Genomic DNA, 23,756 nt, shown 5'->3' with positions numbered 1-23,756 from the left:
ATACTATAATATGTAACTTGGCCAGCCATGTTACAAAACATTCCTCACAACTGTATTATGTCTCAAGGTTCTGAGGATCTGAAAGGTCTTTTGATCCACCTAGAAGTGGCCACCAACCAAATTAATTTCTCTGAAAGACATCTTTAAGCAATTATTTCAGCCTAACCTCGCTTCATATGGACTCACTCAGATGGCTCATGTTTTATTAGGGACTGGAAGGTTTAAAAATATATAGTCAATCCAGGGCAAAGTTATGTTGTTTGCCTATTTGTAAAATTAACACATACAGAAAATAAGATTCGAACTGATATTGAAAAAGACTAACATATTCATCTAATTAAAAAAAAAACCTACCAATGGAACAAAATATATTTTATTTTAATTATACCGGCACAGTAAGGCCCAGAAAGACCATGGAGTTGCACAAAGAATGTTCAGCACCAGCAAGATAAAACAGATACTGGCAGTCAGTGCTAACTGCTAGCACACAAGCCCCTGCCGCATTTGTATGATCTGGAGCAGAGCCTCCTGAACATCTTCATCCATGTGACCCTTCGGAGAAAGAAGAAAGAGGAGTATTATTTTATGTCATCTTTGTTTACATAAGAATTCTAAAGATAACGCTTTTACAGAGCATAACTAGTCAGTGATTCATCAAATGCTAAATCCTCATCATTGTGATTTCTTTTTTTTTTTTTTTTTTTTTTTTTTGAGATGGAGTCTCGCTCTGTCGCCCAGGCTGGAGTGCAGTGGCGCAATCTCGGCTCACTGCAAGCTCCGCCTCCCGGGTGCACGCCATTCTCCTGCCTCAGCCTCTCCGAGTAGCTGGGACTACAGGCGCCCACCACCACGCCCGGCTAATTTTTTTGTATTTTTAGTAGAGACGGGGTTTCACCGTGGTCTTGATCTCCTGACCTCGTGATCCGCTCGCCTCGGCCTCCCAAAGTGCTGGGATTACAAGCGTGAGCCACCACGCCCGGCCCATCATTGTGATTTCTAAAGGAATTACTGGAAAAGGGAGTACAGCCCTATCATGAAAATAAGGTCAATTAATAAGGAGTGCACGGCCGGGCATTGTGGCTCATGCCTGCAATCCCAACACTGTGGGAGGCCGAGGTGGGTGGATCATTTGAGGTCAGGAGTTCGAGACCAGCCTGGCCAACATGGCGAAACCCCGTCTCTAGTAAAAATATAAAAATTAGCCGGGTGTGGTGGCACACGTCTGCAATCCCAGCTACTCGGGAGGCTGAGACAGGAGAATCACTGGAACCTGGCAGGCAGAGGTTGCAGTGAACCAAGATTGTGGTACTGCACTCCAGCCTGGGTGACACGGCGAGACCCCATCTGAAAAAAAAAGACTAGTGCACAACAGCTGCTCTAACTTCCATTACCAGAAAACAAATGGATAAACCTCCCTCTTTCTCTTTTTTAATAACAGCCTTGGATGATAGGGGCAGCATAAGTTATAAATGAGCAAAGTAAACTACAAGGAAATCTGTTGTTGTTGCTGTTGAGGTTTTTGTTTTGTTTTGTTTTTAGAAAACTAACTGATGGCCGAACATGGTGGCTCACACCTGCAATCCCAGCACGTTGGGAGGCCAAGGTGGGAGGATCACTTGAGGCCAGGAGTTTAAGACCAGCCTAGACAATACAGTGAGACTCTGTCTCAAAAACTTAAAAAAAAAAAAAAATTAGCTGGGTATGGTGGCATGTGCCTGTAGTTCCAACTACTTGGGAGGTTGAGGGAAGATGATCACTTGAGCCAAGAGTTGAGGCTGTATGAGCTATGATTGTGCCACTGCACTCCAGCCTGGATGACAGAGCAAGACTCTGTCTCCTAAAAAATTTAAAATTTAAGTAATTGATTTAAAAAACCCCTATTTATGTTTTTACATAAATGAGATCATATAATATATATTATTTTATAACTTGCTTTTGTATGTAGTGTCATAGAAATCTTTCCCTTGAGCTACCCAATTATTTTAAATTATTGTATAATATCCACTGCATGGACGTATTGCATTTCTTTACCTATTCCCCTAATGATGGACATTTAAGGTATTTCCAATATTAATGGAAAGATTACTAGAGAAGAAATTGCTGGGTCAAAAAGCAGTCTCAATTTTTAATTCTGTTAAGTACTACAAAATTTCCCTCTATAGAGATTATAACAATCTGTACTACCATCAATGGAGTAAACATGCCCATTTCCCATACACTCTGGCTAACACGATAGATTATAATCTTGTGTAATATTGCCAGTCCCACAAGTGAAAAATGGTATATTCTTATTCATTTGCATCTCCCCCATTACTGATGAAACCAAGTATCTTTTTTACATGCATGTTAGCCATTTATATTTTTAAAAAATACTTTAAACTTAAAATGGTGGCACGAGTTGATTAAATGCAACTCAATATGGTGGGCTTATTACAATACCACACCCCCTCCCAACACACACATTTTTTTCCTGGAGTACTTTTGTCCTGGAGTAGGTTTCAGCACAATACTTCCTATTAATATGAAAAGTTTTGCTTCCAAAATCTGTTTCTATAACAGCAGGATGTTTACATTTCAAACATTAGCCATAGTTGACTGAACTGAATTTCTTAGTTAACTTTATGATGCCAGAAGGCAAGACTATTTCTGATGCCAATTGCTTTTGCTATGTTTCATTAGAACACAGTAGAAAATAATTTCAAATTCCGGAAGTGCATATTATATAAAGTGGAAAGGCTTATTATTTTGCTGTATTTTTCATTAAGAGCAAGCTCTTCCTCTCACGGCCAATACTAGTGAGTTTCTCAGCCTCCCTAATATAGATTTTCTACTATTTCCCCACTTGAACTTCCTATTCACTGTCCCTCAATAATCTTCTCTAATAATTGCAATAAACTTTAAAATTCTAGTTTATCTCTCATTTGCTCAAAAGAGAGGAGCTAAGATCCCCTGTTCTATCATATCATTCATTCTTTTACACTAGTTTCCCCTCCATTTCCTATAGAAAAGGCAGGTCTATTGATTTTAAGAATTTGATATCATAAAGTATCTTTCTTTTTATTCTTTTATCTAGTTCTCTTTTTAAAATTGATCTTTTTTTGAAGCAGAACATTTCTCTCAACATCCATCTTTCCCTTCTTCTTTGTCTTTTGCTTGTTTTTATAGTGTGGCCTAACATACTTCAAATCCAAATAATTCCCAGGATCTCTGTCATTCTAAAATTTATTTCTTTTAGTACATTTTATTCCTGAAAAAAATCTATTCTGAGAATTTTGGAGACGCTGTTCACGGGGTTTCTACAGGAAATTAAGCATAGTATCCTTTATATGTTAATCATTTCTTAGCATGATTTTAACAATAACTTTCTCAGTACACTCCTAAAAAAGGGAATTCATAATATTATTATTCATAATATTATTCCTTAATTATTCCTTGGCTTTACCAAGCCAAGTTAAGGCTTGGTAAATAATTACTATCAATTCTCTCTTAACAGATCATTTTGTCTTTAATTACTACAATCCCATACACATAACACCCTGCTTGTCACTTTTGTACTTTTCTAGTATTCAAAGCCATTCCCACTCTCCTCTTAGATGACAGCCACGTGTGGATGTCAAGGCATTATCTCCAGCTAGCCACACCATTAATGTGTGCTACCATCACATGTTACCAAGCTGTCTATAAACTGAGTGACAAGCAGATGGAGACAATACTAAATTTAAGATGTTGTGTTGCCATATAGCTTTGTAAATTTTTCTGGGAGATCCACAAACAATGATTAAAAGAAAAATAATTATTTTTAAGTAAGCATATGGAGTGTAGCTACTTTAAATTAACATCAATTACTTTCACATAAATTTATTTGAAAATAAAAAATTATTATCTCTAAAGCAAGATTCTTTCCAAAGAAGTAGTTCTTTACCTGTGCAGCACTAAGAAGGTGTGTCCGATAAATTGCAATTACTTCTTGATGCTGTCTGTCAGCATCCTAAAAATGTGGAAAGATGGGCAGATGAGAATATCAGCGTTCACATTTCCAAACTTTGGACAATGCTCAGGCTTCATGCTACAAAACTATTATTATTATTAAGGCGATCCTGCTACTTCTAACAGCAAACTACCTTGGACCTACCAGATGCAGAATTCCAAAATATAACAATATAAACTTCTCTAATGAATGTGTGGCTAATGACAGTAATGCTAAGTAATGCTACTTTCCCTAAGTAGCATTACTTAATAATTTCCCTAACATGAAATTATTGCTTAGTTCACATCTAGTGCCATGAACTTCTGCAGACACTTATCACATGTTTGGATTATTGCAAACGCTTCCCATCCTGTCTTACTATCTCCACACAGTATTCCTTACCATGCCTCTGAGACTAAGGTACTTCTTTCCTCACATCACTTTTGGCTCAAAAACCTTGAGTGACACTTCTTTACATACATGAGAGAATCCAAATTCATCAGTTTGGTTCTCAATGACTTCCACAGTTTGGCTTCAAACATTAGCTTTCAAATACAGCAGTCCCCTCTTATTGGCAGTTTTGCGATCGGCGGTTTCACTTTCTCTATTTCAGTTGCCCATGGTATAATACAATAAGATATTTTGAGATATAGAGAGAGACCACATTCACATAACTTTTATTACAACATATTGTTATAATTGCTCTATTTTATTATGTTGTTATTAATCTCTTACTGTGCCCAATTTATAAATTACACTTTATCACAGGTATGTATATATGGGGGGAAAACATAGCTTATATAGGGTTCAGCAGGTCCTATCCATGGTTTCAGGCATCCACTGGGGGTCTTGGAACATACCCTCGTGGATAAGAGGGGGACTACTCTACAGGCAGGCCTTTTACTGCCCTCTGGCCATGCCACTTGTATTCCATCGCCATGCTTTTTTTACACTATTTTCTTTGGATGGAAGAGCCTCTACTTTCCTTTCAACTACCAAAATAGCATCTACTTTATAAGTTCAAGCCAGGTACTCCTTTCTTTAAAACTAGCTTCTACCACACCACCAATCTTTCCTTCCTGGAAAGCCCTATCACTTAGAATCTGCATTCTCAATTCTATATTTGACATCTCTCATCTTGTGATTTTACTTTTTATGAATCTGTATTTTGCCTCTCTAACTACCCAGAACTTCTTGGGGACAGGAATGGCATACTTTCTTTATCCCTGCTTAGCACAGTGTCATGAACACAATAAACAATAAACAAATATTTCCAATTATTAAAGGGACACTATACTCTTTGGATAAGATCCAAATCCACAATTTGCCATCCTTAATCTGTAGGCCTACAGTGTTAAAAAATAAACACTAAAAAAAAAAAAAAACTTTCTTCTATTAAAAAATAACTCAAACAATTCTATGAAATAGGGAAACATCAGCAACAATTCACATGTGATTGGGCCATTTTACTTAGCATTTCAATGTGTATTAGTGCATAATTAAAAGCATAGTCCCAGATACTCAGGAAGCTGAGGCAGTAGGATCACTTGAGCCCAGGAGATCAGCCTATAGAAAGACCCCATTGGAGACGAGCCTAAACAACATAGCAAGACCTCATCTTTTGACAAAATTCAACAACGCTTCATGCTAAAAACTCTCAATAAATTAGGTATTGATGGGACGTATCTCAAAATAGTAAGAGCTATCTATGACAAACCCACAGCCAGTATCATACTGAAGGGCAAAAACTGGAAGCATTCCCTTTGAAAACTGGCACAAGACAGGGATGCTCTCTCTCACCACTCCTATTCAACATAGTGATGGAAGTTCTGGCCAGGGCAATCAGGCAGGAGAAGGAAATAAAAGGTATTCAATTAGGAAAAGAGGAAGTCCAATTGTCCCTGTTTGCAGATGACATGATTGTATATCTAGAAAACCCCATCATCTCAGCCCAAAATCTCCTTAAGCTGATAAGCAACTTCAGCAAAGTCTCAGGATACAAAATCAATGTGCAAAAATCACAAGCATTTTTATACTACCAATAACAGACAAACAGAGAGCCAAATCATGAGTGAACTCCCATTCACAATTGCTTCAAAGAGAATACCTAGAAATCCAACTTACAAGGGATCTGAAAGACCTCTTCATGGAGAACTACAAACCATTGCTCAATGAAATAAAAGAGGATACAAACAAATGGAAGAACATTCCATGCTCACGGGTAGGAAGAATCAGTATTGTGAAAATGGCCATACTGCCCAAGGTAATTTACAGATTCAATGCCATCCCCATCAAGCTACCAATGACTTTCTTCACAGAATTTTTGGAAAAAACTACTTTAAACTTCATATGGAACCAAAAAAGAGCCTGCATTGCCAAGACAATCCTAAGCCAAAAGAACAAAGCTGGATGCATCGCGCTACATGATTTCAAACTATACTACAAGGCAACAGTAACCAAAACAGCATGGTACTGGTACCAAAACAGAGATACAGACCATTGGAACAGAACAGAGCCCTCAGAAATAATGCCACATATCTACAACCATCTGATCTTTGACAAACCTGACAAAAACAAGAAATGGGGAAAGGATTCCCTATTTAATAAATGGTGCTGGGAAAACTGGCTAGCCATATGTAGGAAGCTGAAACTGGATCCCTTCCTTACACCTTATACAAAAATTAATTCAAGATGGATTCAAGACTTAAATGTTAGACCTAAAACCATAAAAACCCTAGAAGAAAATAAAGGCAATACCATTCAAGACATAGGCATGGGCAAGGACTTCATGTCTAAAACACCAAAAGCAATGGCAACAAAAGCCAAAATTGACAAATGGGATCTAATTAAACTAAAGAGCTTCTGCACAGCAAAAGAAACTACCATCAGAGTGAACAGGCAACCTACAGAATGGGAGAAAATTTTTGCAACCTACTCATCTGACAAAGGGCTAATATCCAGAATCTACAATGAACTCAAACAAATTTACAAGAAAAAAACAAATAACCCCATCAACAAGTGGGCGAAGGATATGAACAGACACTTCTCAAAAGAAGACATTTATGCAGCCAAAAAACACATGCAAAAATGCTCATCATCACTGCCCATCAGAGAAATGCAAATCAAAAGCACAATGAGATACCATCTCACACCAGTTAGAATGGCGATCATTAAAAAGTCAGGAAACAACAGGTGCTGGAGAGGATGTGGAGAAATAGGAACACTTTTACACTGTTGGTGGGACTATAAACTAGTTCAACTATTGTGGCAGTCAGCGTGGCGATTCCTCAGGGATCTGGAACTAGAAATACCATTTGACCCAGCCATCCCATTACTGGGTATATACCCAAAGGATTATAAATCATGCTGCTATAAAGACACATGCACACATATGTTTATTGAGGCACTATTCACAATAGCAAGGACTTGGAACCAACCCAAATGTCCAACAATGATAGACTGGATTAAGAAAATGTGGCACATATACACCATGGAATACTATGCAGCCATAAAAAATGATGAGTTCGTGTCCTTTGTAGGGACATGGATGAAGCTGGAAACCATCATTCTCAGCAAACTATAGCAAGGACAAAAAACCAAACACCACATGTTCTCACTCATAGGTGGGAATTGAACAATGAGAACACATGGACACAGGAAGGGGAACATCACACACTAGGGCCTGTTGTGGGGTGTGGGGAGGAGGGAGGGATAGCATTAGGAGATATCCTAATGTTAAATGACGAGTTAATGGGTGCAGCACACCAACATGGCACATGTATACAAATGTAACAAACCTGCACATTGTGCACATGTACCCTAAAACTTAAAGTATAATTTAAAAAATGTAAACAAGTAATTAGTTACCATTCTGTTTTCTGGATGAGAAAACCAAGAGTTAAAGGGAATGTCCCTTGCCACTTCCTTGTAAGTGGCAGGACTTAGACCAGACCTTCCAACTTTAGCTTCTAAATCCAGGCACTTATCCTTCTATATAAGGTATAAAACCATAGGAATGCCTCTTTATTCACAAAGATAAAAGATTATTTTAAAACCTCCTTTAGTTTAGTGGACCAATATTTTAGAGAGTACACTGCAATGAGAAAGATGCTGGATCTGGAGTCAGCCAGTTCCAGGTTTATACCCCAGCTGAATGACCCCAGGCATCAAATACTTTATTCTTTGTTTCCTTAAGAATTAAATGGAGGGAATAAACCTGCTTTGTGAGATCGTGATGAAGATAAAGTTTATAGATAAAGTATGTAAAATGTTTGATGTGGTGCCTGGTGTACAGTCGGCATCAAATAAGTATTATTACACCACCAGTATAAGTAACTTTTCGTATATAAAAACAATTACATTCTTGGATCCGAACATAGCTACAGATCACTTTAATTTCTAAATGAGCCTTACAAACTAACTACAAGGAGCCAGCACATATTCACGCAAAGCCCCGTGTGCCTGGTTACTCACAGCCAGCTGTTGCTCCAGAGATTTCACTTGGTGCTGCAGAGTGTCAATCAGCTGGCTCTGCCTCTTGGTGGGGTTCCCACTTGTGTAGGTGAGTTGGGAAAGGCCATTGAGTGCCTGTTTTAGTCTTTCCACATCATTAAGCAGTTCAGTTATCTTTAAAAAAAAAAAGTTGTAGGAGAAACATATTATTCACTTATCATGTACAATGAACATCTTTGTACAGAAATCATTCCTTTTTGGAGACACAAGCTTTATCTTTATACACCAGAAAATTGAGGTATGAATACTGCCAAGATGGTTACCAACAATGTATACAATATGTAATTTATAATTAAATCCCTCTCCAGAAATTCTTTACAAAAGCAATACCAAATTAAGAATAAATATTACATATATCCTAAGATGTGAGTATAAACATAGTCTTACTTTTAGCTAATATATAAGCATCTATGAAGGCACATGAACTATCTTCCAGGTAACATATGGAACACAGGAAGGGAAGGGGGATTCCCAGCAACAAAGTGTGAAAAGTAAAAGGGTGTGGCCCGTGTAAGTCTAGGATTAACATATGTTCTTTTGTCCTTTCAAGGTTGTATTATTTAAGACCACTTTGTTGTCGAGAAGAAAAAAAACAAGGAGAAGGCTGTTTATAGGAATAGGAAGTGCCTAGAAACATAGCATTTTTCCCCCCTGCTTTAAAGTCAGACAGTCGACTTGTATGAGCTTGGCTAATTTCCTTTACTTTTCTGAGCCTTAGATTCCACATTGGTGAAAGGTGGACAATCTTTCAGAGTTAAGAAAATCAGGTTGGGCACAGTGGCTCACACCTATAATCCCAACACTTTGGGAGGCTAAGGCAAGAAGATTGTTTAAACTCAGGAATTCAAGACCAGCCTAGGCAATATAGCAAGACTCCATCTCCTCCCCCAGAAAATTTTTTATTGAAAAATAATAATAGAAAAAAACAAAGAAAATCAAATGCAATTATATGCACATGCTCAATAAATGGCAACAAGTAGATATTAATAATTAGCTCTTACATATTACTATATATATCCACAGCTACCTTCTGAACAAGCTTAGAGCATTTAAATTCTCAATCACAGAGATGGTGTGCCTGAGTATGTACAAGTACTTTCCACTGGGGAGGGCAGTCTGTGTCTGTGTTTACTCCACTGTATCCCCAGCACATGATATACAGAAGGCATTTAATCATTACATGTTGAATGGATGAAACTGCAGTCAATCTTTATATGTCATATCCATAGTAAAAACTTTATGCAACATCAGTGTCAAAAATATTGTTGAGTACCTATTCTGTAAATTGTACCATGAGAATTAAAGATAAGATGGAAAGTTAAGTTATAAACCCTGCTCATAAGAACTGATTGGGAAGATCAACTACGTGATTCTAACAAGGTAATATAAATGTTTTAAATGGATGGCAAAGCCACAATAAAACATCTATCTTAGATGAGGAACTGTTTACTATAGACTAGATTGGACCATGAAGGCTTTAGGAAGGAGGATAACATGTTAATGAATGTATAGGATTCAACTCAGTAGAAAGGAGGGAAAGGACATTCTGGGTGAGGGGATGTAGACTTTCTAGTCTGTAGAAAGACATGAGCAACAGAACATAAAATGAATTGGAGGGCTCAGTTTACTAGTATGGGTGAGTACCAAGATCAGCTCTGGATGCTCCCCAGTGTTCTTGGTTTCTTGCAGCCCAGAAAGAGAGCTTCCCCACCACCCTCTTCCCCATCTTTCACATGCCACAAACGCACTGGCTTTTGACTCTTCATCTATGAGACAAGTGAGCCTAACTCTCCCCATCGTTCCTGAATTCTTGGCTAGAACAGCTAAAGAAACAGAAGGAAAAATGCTTTTGACTTTTGTTTGTGCTACTTCAATTTTTTTTCAATTCGTAATTTTTACACACAAGTTGCCAAACTGGAAAGGGTGTGTCTAATGGTCACTTTGTTAATACCTGTGTCTACTTTCCTGTAAGATTCTGTGGTAAAGAGCACTGCTCTGGGGTTTCCAACACATAGCCATGCAGACTACTTTGTACCTACCTTATTATCTTTTGCTTCTATTTGCTTAGCAGATTCTTGTATTCTTCTTTGTAATTCTGTGATTGTTGTTAAGGACTTATCACATCGTTCCTTCTGATCCTTAATTTCCTGCTCGATGCTGAAATGCAGTAATTCCTTCTCATCTTTTGCAGATATTTCCTTCTTTTTGGCATGCAAAACTTCCTCACATACTTCCTCATACTTTCTATTCAGATTGGCCAATTTCTCATTTAAGCTAGAAATCTGTGTCTCCAAATCACTTTTTGTTGCTTTATATTTAGACAAATCAACTACCTCTCTAGTCTCTAATTTTTTTAATGCTTGTTTAGTATTCTGAACCTCAGACTGAAGTTTGGAGACTTCTTCCATTTTGTTTTGGCTTTCTTCTTCCTTTTCTCTCAAGCTAGCTTTTATGATTCCAACTTCTTTCTCAAATGCTTCTTTAATCTGCAAATGGTCTGCCAAGGGTACAGAAGAGTTCTTTTGATTCTCCAACAACTGATGCAGTTTGGTCACTGTCTGCTGCTCTTTCTCGTAACACCTTTGCGTATTCTTCAGTTCTTCCTTTAGATTTTCAATTGTGCCATTAAGAGATTTTTTCAGAGCCTCAACCTGTTCCAATGGAACATGTTGTTTTTGCAAAAGATTTTGCACTGCAAGTATCTCAGAAGTCTGTTTGGCATTTTCTTCTACTAGCTTCTCTTTCACATTCTTTACTTCTGTGTATTTCTGTGACAAGTCTTTTAACTGTTTGTTTAGCTCATCTGTTTTTCTGCTTAATGCTCTTTCCATTTCATGAGACTTCTCAGTAAGAACTGTCTTATCCCTCAAATCTTTCTGAAGAGTAAAAATCTCCTTCTTTAACTTGTCATTCTCTTGCTTGTTTTTCTTGACTTCTTCTTCACTGACACTATACTTTTGTGTCTGCTCTGATAACTGGTCTCTTAGTTCTTTCTCTGTTGCTTTAAATTTTCTCTCGCACTCCTCAAAGCTGACAATTGGGGCGTATTTTACCTTAATGCATTCTTGTATTGTATCGAGTTCCCTCTTCTGGGCTTCAATTTCAGCATGCAGTGTCACAATCTCTTCTTGGCCTTTTCTGTAGTTGGCCAAGATTTCAGCATTACTATCCTGCACCTTTCTCATGCTCTGACTTAGCGAGCCCATCTTTGCCTCGTGCTCTGCCAGGCTGATATACTCAGCTTTTATTTGGTTCTGAGTGTTTTCCAGGTTTCTTTTTAATACTTCATTCTTATCTTTTATTTTTACAAATTCCTGATTTATATCTTCAAATTTTTTCTTCACATCTAATAATTCTCTGTTAGTTTTAGCTAACGTGTTATTCAGTGTCGTTTTAATCTCTTCATGGGTTTTAACTGGCACATACTGATTACTCATCATCTTCTTCAAGTTAGTGTTTTCAGACGTGAGAGCGTGTATTTTCTCCTGGTCTTCACCACATTTTTTCTTAAGTTCAGACAGCTGTTTCTTAAGTTCAACAATACTGGATTTCAGAGCTGTTATCTCTTTTTCATGTTTCTCAGGAGGTACAAACACAGTTTCTAGGCGGCTCACATCCTTACTTAAGCTGTCATTTTCCAGTAGCAATTTCTCCATTTCCAACTTCTTTTCTGTATATTTTTGTGTTACATCTAAAAGCTTTCTATTAAGATCATCAATAATTGCATCATGTGACTTTTTCATGTCTTCACTCACTTTTAAAGGAACATAATGATTTTTCATTTCAATTGTTAAGTTATGTGCTTGCTCCTTGAGGAGCTTATTATCCAAATAAACTTTTTCAATTTCCTTTTGTAGTGTCTGATTTTTCAATGTTAACTCAGTGACTTTCTTCCCAAGTTCTCCTGATTTCTGTTCTAATCTACTCTTAACCTGTTCGTGTTCCTCTAGTTTGACGTGCTGAGCAAGCTTGGCCTTAACATTCTCAAGTTCTCTCTTTAACTGTCTAATTTCACTAAGTGATTTTTCATGTTCTCTTTCCATTTCTACTAATTTTTTTGCTTTCTCATTCACTTCATTTGATAATGAGCTCTTCACGTTTTCAAATTTTTCAGCTGGAATGGAAAGGGCCAACTTCGCTAACAATTCTTTTGCCTGGCTTTCCATCTCTGTGACCTTTCTTCCTTTCTTCTCTCGCTCCATTTCACACATACTCAGTTCCTTCTGTAATCGCTTATTTTCTTCTATCAGCTTGCCTTCATCCCTCTTAAACTCTTCTACTATCATCTCATTTTGTTTGATTTGGTTTCTTAATTTCCCCACTTCTGCTGAAGCACCTTCATATTTTACTTTCAAGTCTTTCAACTGATCCTTCAGTTCCTCGGTTAGTCTGTGATTCCCTGAGGCTGCTTCACTTGTTAAGTGTTCTTTAAGGGCAAGAAAATGGGTCTGCATTTGTTTAACTTTACCTTCTGACTCATACATCCTCTTCTGCACATCTTTTAATGCATCTTCTAATTGCTTTATCTGTTCATCTGAATCCTCCTTCACCCTTTCACATTCTAATGCTAAAGCTTTGCATTCTGCCACTTTGTGCGCCAGTTCATTTTGGAGCTTCAGTCGGTCTTGTTTTGCTGACTCACAGAAAGTTCGCATTGCTTCTAACTCTTTCTTTAAAATTTCATTTTCAGAGTATGATGTTTGACTGGGTAAAGATAGCTCCAGAGGTCTTAACATAGATCTGCTTTGCATATGGGCTAGTATACCTGGGGAAGTACACTGAAAAGAAAAGAAAAAAAAAAGACATCAATCACAAAAGCCTAAATGAGACATTTACTATACTTATTTGCCAAACTTAGAGAAAGTTAGCACATCATCAGGAATCAAAGGGTGTTCAGACTAGGCAGTAAGATGGAAAAAAATCACAATGCTGATTTTTGTGGTAAGGAAACAGTTCTGGATATGATTTCCTTAATACATTCACAACATTTTGAGAGTTCTGTTCACGTAAGTCTATTTCTGGCAGAACAAGGGAAAATGGCCATGGCTACCGGGTGCTATTTTGTCTTTCTTTCCCCATTCATTAACACCTACCCACACATGAATATCATCAACTTTATCAAAACATATTTATTATTTCTATGTTTTATGGCACATAATGTGCTTAGAACTTTAAATTCTGAAGAAAATCATTGTATCCTTGAATAAAAACAAGTACTGCAATTTTAAATTTGCAGATAATTTCATAGAATTATAGATTTAACTAGTAAGATTTCTGACTTCTGCATACCTTCACTGTTAATCCAACAGAATATTCTCTAAATTATAAAAATACCACGAAAATAAACCCGCTAGTTATCAGAGTTGTCAAGCGAATGATTGGTCACAGCCAGCACCAGGGAAAGAGAGTCTCCCAATAGACAGAAAACAGCTGGAGCTGGTGACAGCAGCTTCCTGACAAGATCTCCAGAGCTGGGTGAGCAGGCTCAAGCATGCGCACTAAGAGGCAAAATGGTGGATGTATGACCTTCTTCTGGGGGCATTTGACTGGTAAAGGAAAACAGCCCCTAGAGAGCATGTGCACAACCTTAGTAAAGGCACTACACATGTGGCCCCTCCTAAGTGCTGACAGGCCACTATGCATGCAGATAGCCTGCCCCCAAGAGAAGAATCAAGGGAGGAGAAATGCAAACCCCAAAACCAAGCCAGTGTATAAAAATCCCAAGCCAAGGGCTGAACAGGGCACTGGGATCTCTCAAGCCGCCCACTTGGCCTTCTTCCAAGTATACTTTGCTTCCTTTTGTTCCTGCTCTAACACTTTTTAATAAACTCACTCCTGCCCTAAAATTTCCCTTCATCTCTCCCTCTGCCTTAAACCTACTTCTGCCCCTCAGCCGAATCCTTTCCTCTGAGGAGGCAAGGATAGAGCTTGCTGCAGATCCCTACAGATTTACTGTTAGTTAAATCTGAACTGCTTTTCCCCTGGATCAAGAGGAAAAAAAATTATATTTTGAATTATTCATATCTGTCTTCCCCTTTATATGGGCAAATATGAAGTTAACTGATCACTGTTAATGAACAGAAACTTAGTATCAAATGCAATTAAACTATAATTCAAATCTCTTACTATAACCACTACCATCAAAAACACTCTAGAGGGCACCAGAAACAGCAATATCTGTTTTTATTAAACTCAAGAAAGCGGGACCAACTTGTCTTTGATAATGAAAACCTCACTCTACGTATATATACTTAATATACAATGCTGCTTTCTCCTCTCTTTATAAAGGCACAAAAATTTTCTTTAAATGTTTTTTAAAATTTTTTTTAAAAAGTTATTACCTGTGAGTCTGCCATATACATCTGACCTTGTTTAAGAAGCATATCTTCTTTTCCTAAATAAATGCAAATAAATGACATTTTAACTTCAATATCCATACTGAAGTAGGCTAAACATTAATTTGATGTTATTTCCTTTATTATTCAAATAAAAGAGAAGCAAGAGGTACAACACAAAAGTATCCTCATTCTAAAATACCCATTTTCCCCTTATTATTTCTATAAACAGAAATACCTACAATCCACTGAACAACAGATGCTAAGTTGGTTTTTATTTTTTTCTTATTTTTTTCTATGCTCTCTCTCAGCAGAATCACTAAAATTTCAGAAACATCGAGGACTCTTAAACTAGGCTACATGATAATAAAACGTATCTTATAATCAATCAAAACAAAAATGATTTAAATTTATAGCATAAATATTACTGTTGTAGGAGAGGATAGTTTAATAGTCACTAGGAAACAAACAAAAACAGATTTTCTAGAGAAACTGTTTAACATTGCAGAATAAAAAAGATTATGTAGAGTCTAAAAATCATAAATGTAATTTTAAAATGCCTACTTGCATTAAGACTGATTTCTCCAAATTAGAAAACTATGTTTATGTTCTTTCCATAAAAAAATGAACCCTAAATATCACAAGACGAATGTCTATGTCTACTAATCAACAAGGCAAATTTGGTAATTCATACAATATACAATTTTAAAATACAGGTAGCTAAGGAGAATCAGAGCTTCAGCAATTATCAGAATATGTTAGAAGTTACAATAGTCATCTTAACGTCTTCCTAGTTCCATGTGTTGATGAAGTTTAGCAGCAGGAATATCTTGTACAGTTATTCCTGTATAGTTAAACAAGTAAGAATAAACATTCTTCTTTGCTTGAACTAGGTGAACTGTAATGAAAATCCATACTTTTATACTTACGGTTACTGAAATGACTTCCTGATCCTAAATGATCACTCTGAAATCAGAAGCATAAAATATTTTAGGGTGAATGCTGCCTCATTTTGTTAAATTCTGTATCTGTCTTAGCTCTAAATGATGCAGTCATCAAAACTACATTTTTGACATTCCTGTTTCTCCGGAGCATTATTCTACTCAAACCCACAAAAAGAAACAACACTAGCAACACTTAGAGAGATCAGCTGGGAATAAAGTACTTCACTAAGCATTTTAATAAAAGCAGCCAAGTGTTTTAAGAAAAATCTTTATTGCTCAAGAGGAAAAAAAAAAAAAGTGAGCCCTAAATGAACTGAAACAACTTTCAAAGACTACTGTTTGCTACTGCTTTACCTCAAAAGGAAGGAAGTGGCCACATTCATGTCAATAACTCATTTTACTTTACCACTGTAGGAAGCAGAAACCCTACCTCATTGACTATGAAATATCAACATAACCCCTTCTTCCAGAGTTTATAAAATACCAAGTACTTTGAAAGTAAAAGGAGACAGAGAGCAGGAAATGAAACTGAGGCAGAGACCTACATGTAGTAATAAATCCATCAATCCATTAGTTAGGAAATAATAGAGAAACTCCAGCTACAGTGAATGAAAATATACTGGGTTGCTCCTTTTCCCAAGTAAGCCAAATACAAAGAATCTAATATATAAATTAAAATACTACACTTCAAGGGTAAGAATAGGCCAGGCGCAGTGGCTCACACCTATAATCCCAGCACTTTGGAAGGCTGAGACAGGTAGATCACTTGAGCCCAGGAGTTTGAAACCAGCCTAGGCAACGTGGTGAGACCTCGTCCTCACAAAAAAATACAAAAACAAGCTGGGCACGGTGGCTCATGCCTGCAATCCCAGCACTTCGGGAGGCTGAGGCAGGTGGATTGCCTGAGGTCAGGAGTTCAAGACCAGCCTGGCCAACATAGTGAAACCCCGTCTCTACTAAAAATACAAAAAATCAGCTGGGCGTGGTGGCGGGCACCTGTAATCCCAGCTACTAGGGAGGCTGAGCCAGGAGAACTGCTTGAACCTGTGAGGCGGAGGTTGCAGTAAGCCGAGATCATGCCATTGCACTCCAGCCTGGGCAACAAGAGTGAAACTTCTTCTCAAAAATAAATAAATAAATAAAAAACAAACACACACACACAAAAACATTAGCTGGGCAGGGTAACCCAAGGTACTCAGGAGGCTGAGGTGGGAGGATCACCTGAGCCCAGGGAGGTCAAGGCTACAGTGAGTGGTGATCACACCACTGCACTCCAACCTGGGTGACAGAGTGAGATCCTGTCTCAAAAACAAAACAAAACAAAAAACCCCAGAGTGAAATGAAGAGTAAGGACAGGCAGATGTAGTTCGTATTTGTGTATCTAGGTGTATCAGTCCTAAAAGCTACATACCAAACTCTGAAGTAGTTGACCACGATAAAACAGTCCACAATTCCATGACTAAATTAATGCCACCTCCATTAATCATTAGTGCCCCCACAGTATGAAAAAACACCTATAAGCTTAGTTAAGCTCTTTGTTCTATGGAATATTTAATGCTAAAGTTTACAATAACTACTAAATGGCCTCATACATGTATTAGGGGGTGCTATGCACATAAGGAGTTCAAAAAACTTAATTTGGTCTTATTATCTTTATTACTCAAATGAAAACAAATATAAAAGTTGTAATATAAAATCAGCCTCATTCTAAAATATCCATTTTCCCCATATTTTTATACATATAAGGGAAATAGCTACGTTATTATACATAACTCATAACAGTAATTCTTTTGACAGTTAAGCTTTTTTAAGCATGTGAGATAATACAGCAGTAGATATTCAATGTTTGTAAATGATGAATTCTTAGTAGTTTATTGGTTGGTTGGTTGGTTGGTTTTGAGACAAGGTCTTACTCTGTCGCCCAAGCTGGAGTGCAGAGGCATGACCTTGGCTCATTGCAGCCTCTACCTCCTGGGTTCAAGTGATTCTCCTTCCTCAGCCACCCAAGTAGCTGGGATTATAGGCATGCACCACCTTGCCCAGCTAATTTTTGTGTTTTTGGTAGAGACGGGATTTCACCATGTTGCCCAGGCTTGTCTCGAACACCTGAGCTCAAGTGATCCACTTGCCTGGGCCTTCCAAAGTGTTGGGATCACAGGCTGAGACACCACGCCCGGGCAAATTCTTAGTAGTTTTTAATGGTTGCTGTTATAAATACTGGGTCACATATAAAGTGGGACCTGTAATTTTCTGTTTGAAAGTAAAAAATCATATCTAGCATAAAATTTCATCACAATGAATACGTAGTGACTGAGGAAAATGTCCCCATCATATTGAATGGGAACAGTTACAAAACAGGATGTACTGTATGATCCCACCTGTTGAATGAGTATATAACACACAAATTATGTGCAAATGTTTGAAAGAATTTCAGTCAGGTGCTAGCAGAGTTAATATTATAGGTGTCTTTTGCATCTGCTTTCAGTTTAAATATATTTTCTTATTTTTCTAAAGTAAATATGTATTTTTATAAGAAAAATAAGTTACTTTTATGACTATTATGTTATAGACTTGACAATTTAGACAAATTGTTTGTCTAAAGCTACAGAAAAACATCTTTTTTTTTTTCTTCCCCTTGAGACAGAGTCTCACTCTGTCACCCAGGCTGGAGTGCAGTGGTGTGATCTCACTCATTGCAACCTCCACCTCCCGGATTCAAGCAATTCTCCTGCTTCAGCCTCCTGAGTAGCTGGTATTACAGGCATGTTCCACCACGCTCTGCTAATTTTTGTATTTTTAGTAAAGACGGAGCTTTGCCATGTTGGCCACGCTGGTTTCAAACTCCTGACCTTAAGTGATCCACCCACCTTGGCCTCCCAAAAGTGCTGGGATTACAGGCGTGAGACACTGCGCCTGGCCTACACCCTACACTTAAGACATGCAAAAGTCTAGCTCCTAGAAGAAATATATACATAAATAATACCCAAATTATATTATACTTTGATTAATACTTAAAAGACCCCGTATATACTCCTAAATTTTCTCATTCAAGTAATTCTAAGTGTAAAACTAGGATTATAGTTAAAAGCACAAAGGAGTCAGATGCTTGGGTTCAAGTCCCGACTCTGTCACTTATTATTTGTGAAACCCCTCATGGGTAAACCTCTCTGTGCCTCAACCTCCTTACCTGTGAAGTCAGGTAACAATAAAACTTATCACATAGAGTTGATTTGTTTTTTGATGCACGACAAGAATGCAAAGTACATGGTCAGTGCTATTAAAATATTAGCAATCACCAGTTTCACAATTAACCTAAAAAAGAGTCTTCAAATGTGAAGAAGATAGAAGTCACTATAGCTAGATCATTCTTTGGGTTATAAAATGGTGTTTCTGAATAATCTTGAAAATTCAGTCACATAAATATGTACACATATTAAGTGTGTATAATACAATGAATTTTTGCATATGCATACCTTTTGTAATTATACACAACCCAGATTAAGATATAAAACACTTCCAGAACACCAAAAGTTTCCTCACACACCTTACTCAGTAACCCCTCACCAAAGGGTGGTCTCTATTCTAATCTCTAACATCATAGATTAGTTTTATCTGCTTTTGAACTTCATAAAAATAGAATCATGCAGTATGTACTCTTTGTGTCTGACTTATCTCTTGCAACATTGTGAGATTCATACATGTTTTATATTATTTTTCATAATGCACACATAGTTTTTTATTTACAAAGAAAAATATTATTTTTGCTATGGTCTGAATGTCTGCCAAAATGTGTTCAAACTTAATTCCCACTGTGGTGGTATTAAGAGGTGGGGCCTTTTGGAAACTGATTAAATCACGAGGGCTTCACTTAGGCTCCTTTTTGCCCTTTTGCCTTCTGCCAGGTGAGGATGCAGCAAAAGCCCTCACCAGACATGAATGCCAGAGCCTTGATCTTGGACTTTCCAGCCTCCAGAACTGGGAGAAATAAATTTGTTTTTTATAAATTTTCTTTATTTTGTTAGAGCAGCACGAATGGACTAAGGCACTTTTTTAGTGTACTTTGGGGCTGCATTCACCAACAAAGATAAAAGATTCATGCTGAATCAGCTATCTTTGGTGATGCCCAGTGATAAATCCTTTCTGAGATAATCCTAGACATATAATCATTCATTTATATGAATGCTTTTTATTATCATTATACTCACTGCAAATATACAGGTAGAAATATGACGTTTTAAAAAGGTAAGGATGGACAATGAAGAGAAACTAGAATGACACTAAATGTCAATTACATGCTAGTCAATTTAAAATGATCTCACTTAACCTTTGTAACTATGTGGAGAAAGAGACAATCACCCCAGTTTTGCCAAAGAGGCAACAAGTTCAAAGACTTTAAATAAGCAGCCCAAGGTCACACTATAAATAAGAGATTTATAATTCAAATTCAAGCATGATGCCAAGAGCCTTACCATTACCCATTATGAATTACAGGAAATAATTTAACCTTTCTATACCTCAAAATATTTAAATCTATTTTTCAGAGCCTCAATAGTCCTTAAGCTTTCTTCATGTTGCTTTTCTTTAGCTGCCAAAAGGGACTTCAGCTTTTCTCTCTGAAATGAAACAGAATAAATAGAGTAAAATCACCCCGTGCTTGGAAGTGGGTTAAAAATGTGTTTTAGAAAACGTGAATTGGAATTACATTGAGGACGGGAGTTAATGAATCCTCCAACCTGGTGAACTTTAACTACTAATAGAGTTGATAATTTCTACAAATATACTAATGAAACATACAATATCTATAAACAAAATCATAAAGAATTCAAATCTGTTTTCAATCTTAATGTTTTCAGACATTTTCTTTATGTTTAGAATTTTACATTATTTTCCGGACAAGTTTCACAGAAAGTAAGATTTTCAGAGGCAATAACAACAAAATGCCTACGATAATCTATGCCACTACATTCAAAACATCCTTTTTTAGTCATGTATAGATTTTGAATTTCCCTTTAATAACCAGAAATAAAATCCTGGTCTCTATCTCAATTCATGACTTAAACCTTTACTACTATATATCATCTTCAATTCCTAAAACAATTTTAATGGTTTAAAATAAAATGTCATCCTACCTCGCTTTCCAGATCATCAGCAACCATAACTTCCTAAATTTAAAAAGAATACAAAATATTTTCATTCTTAAAAGCCTATTTTAAAAGGCATGAACTTGGCAAAGATATTTTAAAAAGATTGGCAAATGTCTTTAAGACTAGGGCCAAGGATATGAGAAGAAAATTATGTACAATTCTGTTGTATGAGTTGTCATTCATTCTTCTCACTATCCAGAATCAGAAGCACTTTTGATTCTCTTGAGAACCTATCAACCACCAAGTCCTACTTGTTCTTCGTCCTCATATCTTCTGTCTACTCTTTCCTCTCCAATCCCACGGCCCTAACTATAGTTCAGCCTTTTGCTTTTGCATATGTTCAATTTTAGGAAAATCTAACATAGATAGCAAGATATTAAAGTGATATGGAAAATTAGAATCACAAGGACACAGCTGTACCAATCACGCAGTTACTTCTTACTTTTGAAATGCAAGTATCACATAAGATTTCACCTGTGGTAAGTCCTGTACATAATAAAATATATATTTAAAGAGTGAACTGATTATACTAGATTTCATATATACTCTACTTTCCCTCTAAAAAATGATTTATGGATATTTCTCGTATTTCCAATTTTTTTATACAACAAGGAATATATTACAGGTCACTGTTTGTGTGATTTTGCTCATCACAGTGTTCTCTGGAATGCCTCTGATTCCCTCTTACTTTCTTCAAAATTCAACAGAAGTACCATCTCCCACAGGAAGTACCCCCCCACAGAAGCAGCAGCCCACAATGATCTCTCCTCACTTCCCTGAACATTCTTTACACTGTCCTTACTTGTTAGCTTATACTACTTTAAATGTAAAATTTCATGTAAAAATCCTGGTCCCCAGTAAGATTTAACTCCTCTGAAGTGCAATGAGCTAATTTTACCTTCTTTAGCACAATCATTAACAATTTGCTATTGATGTAGTAAGACAGTTTTTTTATTTTTTATTATGCAGATTTATTTACCTCATTCAGCTGTAACTGTAAACCATTGACTTTATCCAAAAGTATTCTTTGTTCTTGCTGAATTTTTCTCAACCTCTCTTTCAAATCTTCATTTTCAATCTCCAAATCCTTAAATAATAAAGACAACAAGGTGCCAGGCCAATCTTAAAAGAGCAAATTCTTAAAGAAGAAATTTTTAAAAGCAGTTCACTACCATACAGGTACATACATATGTAAAACACTAAGTACAAAGATACAGTAATTTCAATGATATGCCAATGATTTAAAATCTACAGATCAAAAATAAAACAGAAAATTACTATCCTATAATAGCTAATAAATACAAGTATATACTACAAGAGGGCAAATCATCGTAATTCCAATAAAGAAAAAATAAAAAGCATCTAGACACAGAAAAGAGCAAAAGAACATGCCATTTTAACTTTTGCTTAAGACCTCCCAAATTTATGAGACTCTTCTAATGCTTTTGTTGAACTAATCATCATTTTCAGCGCTCTGGTAAAAGATAAAGGCTCGAATTTAAGGACATAGTTCATTTTCTTACACTACATAGTAAACTAAGAAAATCCAAATAAAATGCTTTTATTACACTGAAAACAGCTATTCAATTTATCATTTAATGGTGTTTCAGTCATAAAATTAATTATGGGTCCTTCCTCTAAAATAATCCTCATAATATTATTTGGAAACTTTGACCAATAGAAAAGCCAAAAAGTACTGTGTGGTTAGTTTAACAAAATTATTTTTCTCAATCAAAATAGAAAATAAGAAAAAAATCAGATTTAATTTACATTAATGATCATTTTTAATACTATAATTTTCTAAAATAAACACAAATCTATGGTTTACATCACAAAACAGACACATTTAAATCAAACAGTTATATAAAGTTGCTTTTTCTATATATATTATATTAAACAATACTTTCTACACCATACTTCTAGCGTTATATAATTAAATTTTATAATACTGGACTCAAACATTGATAACAAAAGGCAATTCTTTAAGAAGAGATTAGGCAGCCGGGTGTGGTGGCTCACACTTGTAATCCCAACACTTTGGGAGGCTGAGGCGGGTGGATTACCTGAGGTCAGGAGTTCGAGACCAGCCTGGCCAACATGGTGAAACCCCGTCTCTACTAAAAATACAAAAATTAGCCAGGCATGGTGGCACATGTCTGTAATCCCAGCTACTAGAAGGGCTGAGGCAGGAGGATCACTTGAACCTGGGAGGTAGAGGTTGCAGTGAGCCGAGATGGCGCCACTGCACTCCAGCCTGGGCAACAAAGCCAGACCCCATCTCTAAATAAATAAATAAATAAATAGAAGAGATTAGGCAAAAAAAGAGAATCACAAACAATTTTAACGAGCTTCCCTGTCTTTGCCCCACTCATTTCACCCACTCTCTTGCTTCCTCTCTTCTCTCTCAATCTCACTACAAATACTGGAACTGTTTTTAAAGGAAGATACCGTTATTTTTTTTTTTTTACCTGAATATTTTGATGCTCCCTCTGATGTGACTTCACATTTACTTCATCTTGCATGTGTGTCAAATTTCGCTTTGGTAAAACATAAGAAAACACAGGTCAGCAAGTCTAAGAATACAGAAAGGTATATTTTCCTCAATTGGCAATACACCCAGTTAGTGATTTTCAGTTTATCCAACATTCGCTGCACATAACACAAGGTGGCAGTGTTTCTATTTAAAACTCCAAAATGGAAAGGACCTTTAAGACTATGTTTTATATAAATCAAGTATAACTTATTTAAAAATACTAAATAATAACAAATTTTAAAGTATTATTAAGGATTTATTTTAACTAAAGTCACAAAATTTTAAAAAGGAGAATTTGTAATAAATGCATAACAAAAGTTG

General features: G+C 36.6%; 1 protein-coding gene across 5 annotated transcripts in view; it reads right to left on the bottom strand.

Moving 5' to 3' along the window:
- Window positions 1–357: 357 nt before the first annotated feature.
- The window catches only part of UACA (uveal autoantigen with coiled-coil domains and ankyrin repeats), a 103,593-nt gene continuing 80,194 nt past the window's right edge, over window positions 358–23,756 (bottom strand). For all 5 annotated transcript variants that reach the window (XM_055277933.2, XM_055277931.2, XM_063638811.1 and 2 more), the window contains 10 exons: window positions 23,371–23,439; window positions 21,882–21,989; window positions 20,888–20,920; window positions 20,273–20,371; window positions 15,744–15,780; window positions 14,821–14,873; window positions 10,519–13,257; window positions 8,441–8,593; window positions 3,923–3,988; window positions 358–552 (listed from right to left, as the gene is read on the bottom strand). In XM_055277933.2, the coding sequence (XP_055133908.2) occupies window positions 481–552; window positions 3,923–3,988; window positions 8,441–8,593; window positions 10,519–13,257; window positions 14,821–14,873; window positions 15,744–15,780; window positions 20,273–20,371; window positions 20,888–20,920; window positions 21,882–21,989; window positions 23,371–23,439 (3,429 nt within the window). In that variant the 3' untranslated portion in view covers window positions 358–480. The remainder of the gene's footprint in view (window positions 553–3,922; window positions 3,989–8,440; window positions 8,594–10,518; window positions 13,258–14,820; window positions 14,874–15,743; window positions 15,781–20,272; window positions 20,372–20,887; window positions 20,921–21,881; window positions 21,990–23,370; window positions 23,440–23,756) is intronic.

This window comes from Symphalangus syndactylus, chromosome 5, assembly GCF_028878055.3.
Source record: "Symphalangus syndactylus isolate Jambi chromosome 5, NHGRI_mSymSyn1-v2.1_pri, whole genome shotgun sequence".
Taxonomy (NCBI): Eukaryota; Metazoa; Chordata; class Mammalia; order Primates; family Hylobatidae; genus Symphalangus; species Symphalangus syndactylus.
Note: the sequence above shows the minus strand (reverse complement) of the source record. Positions and strands in the feature narration are given on the sequence as shown.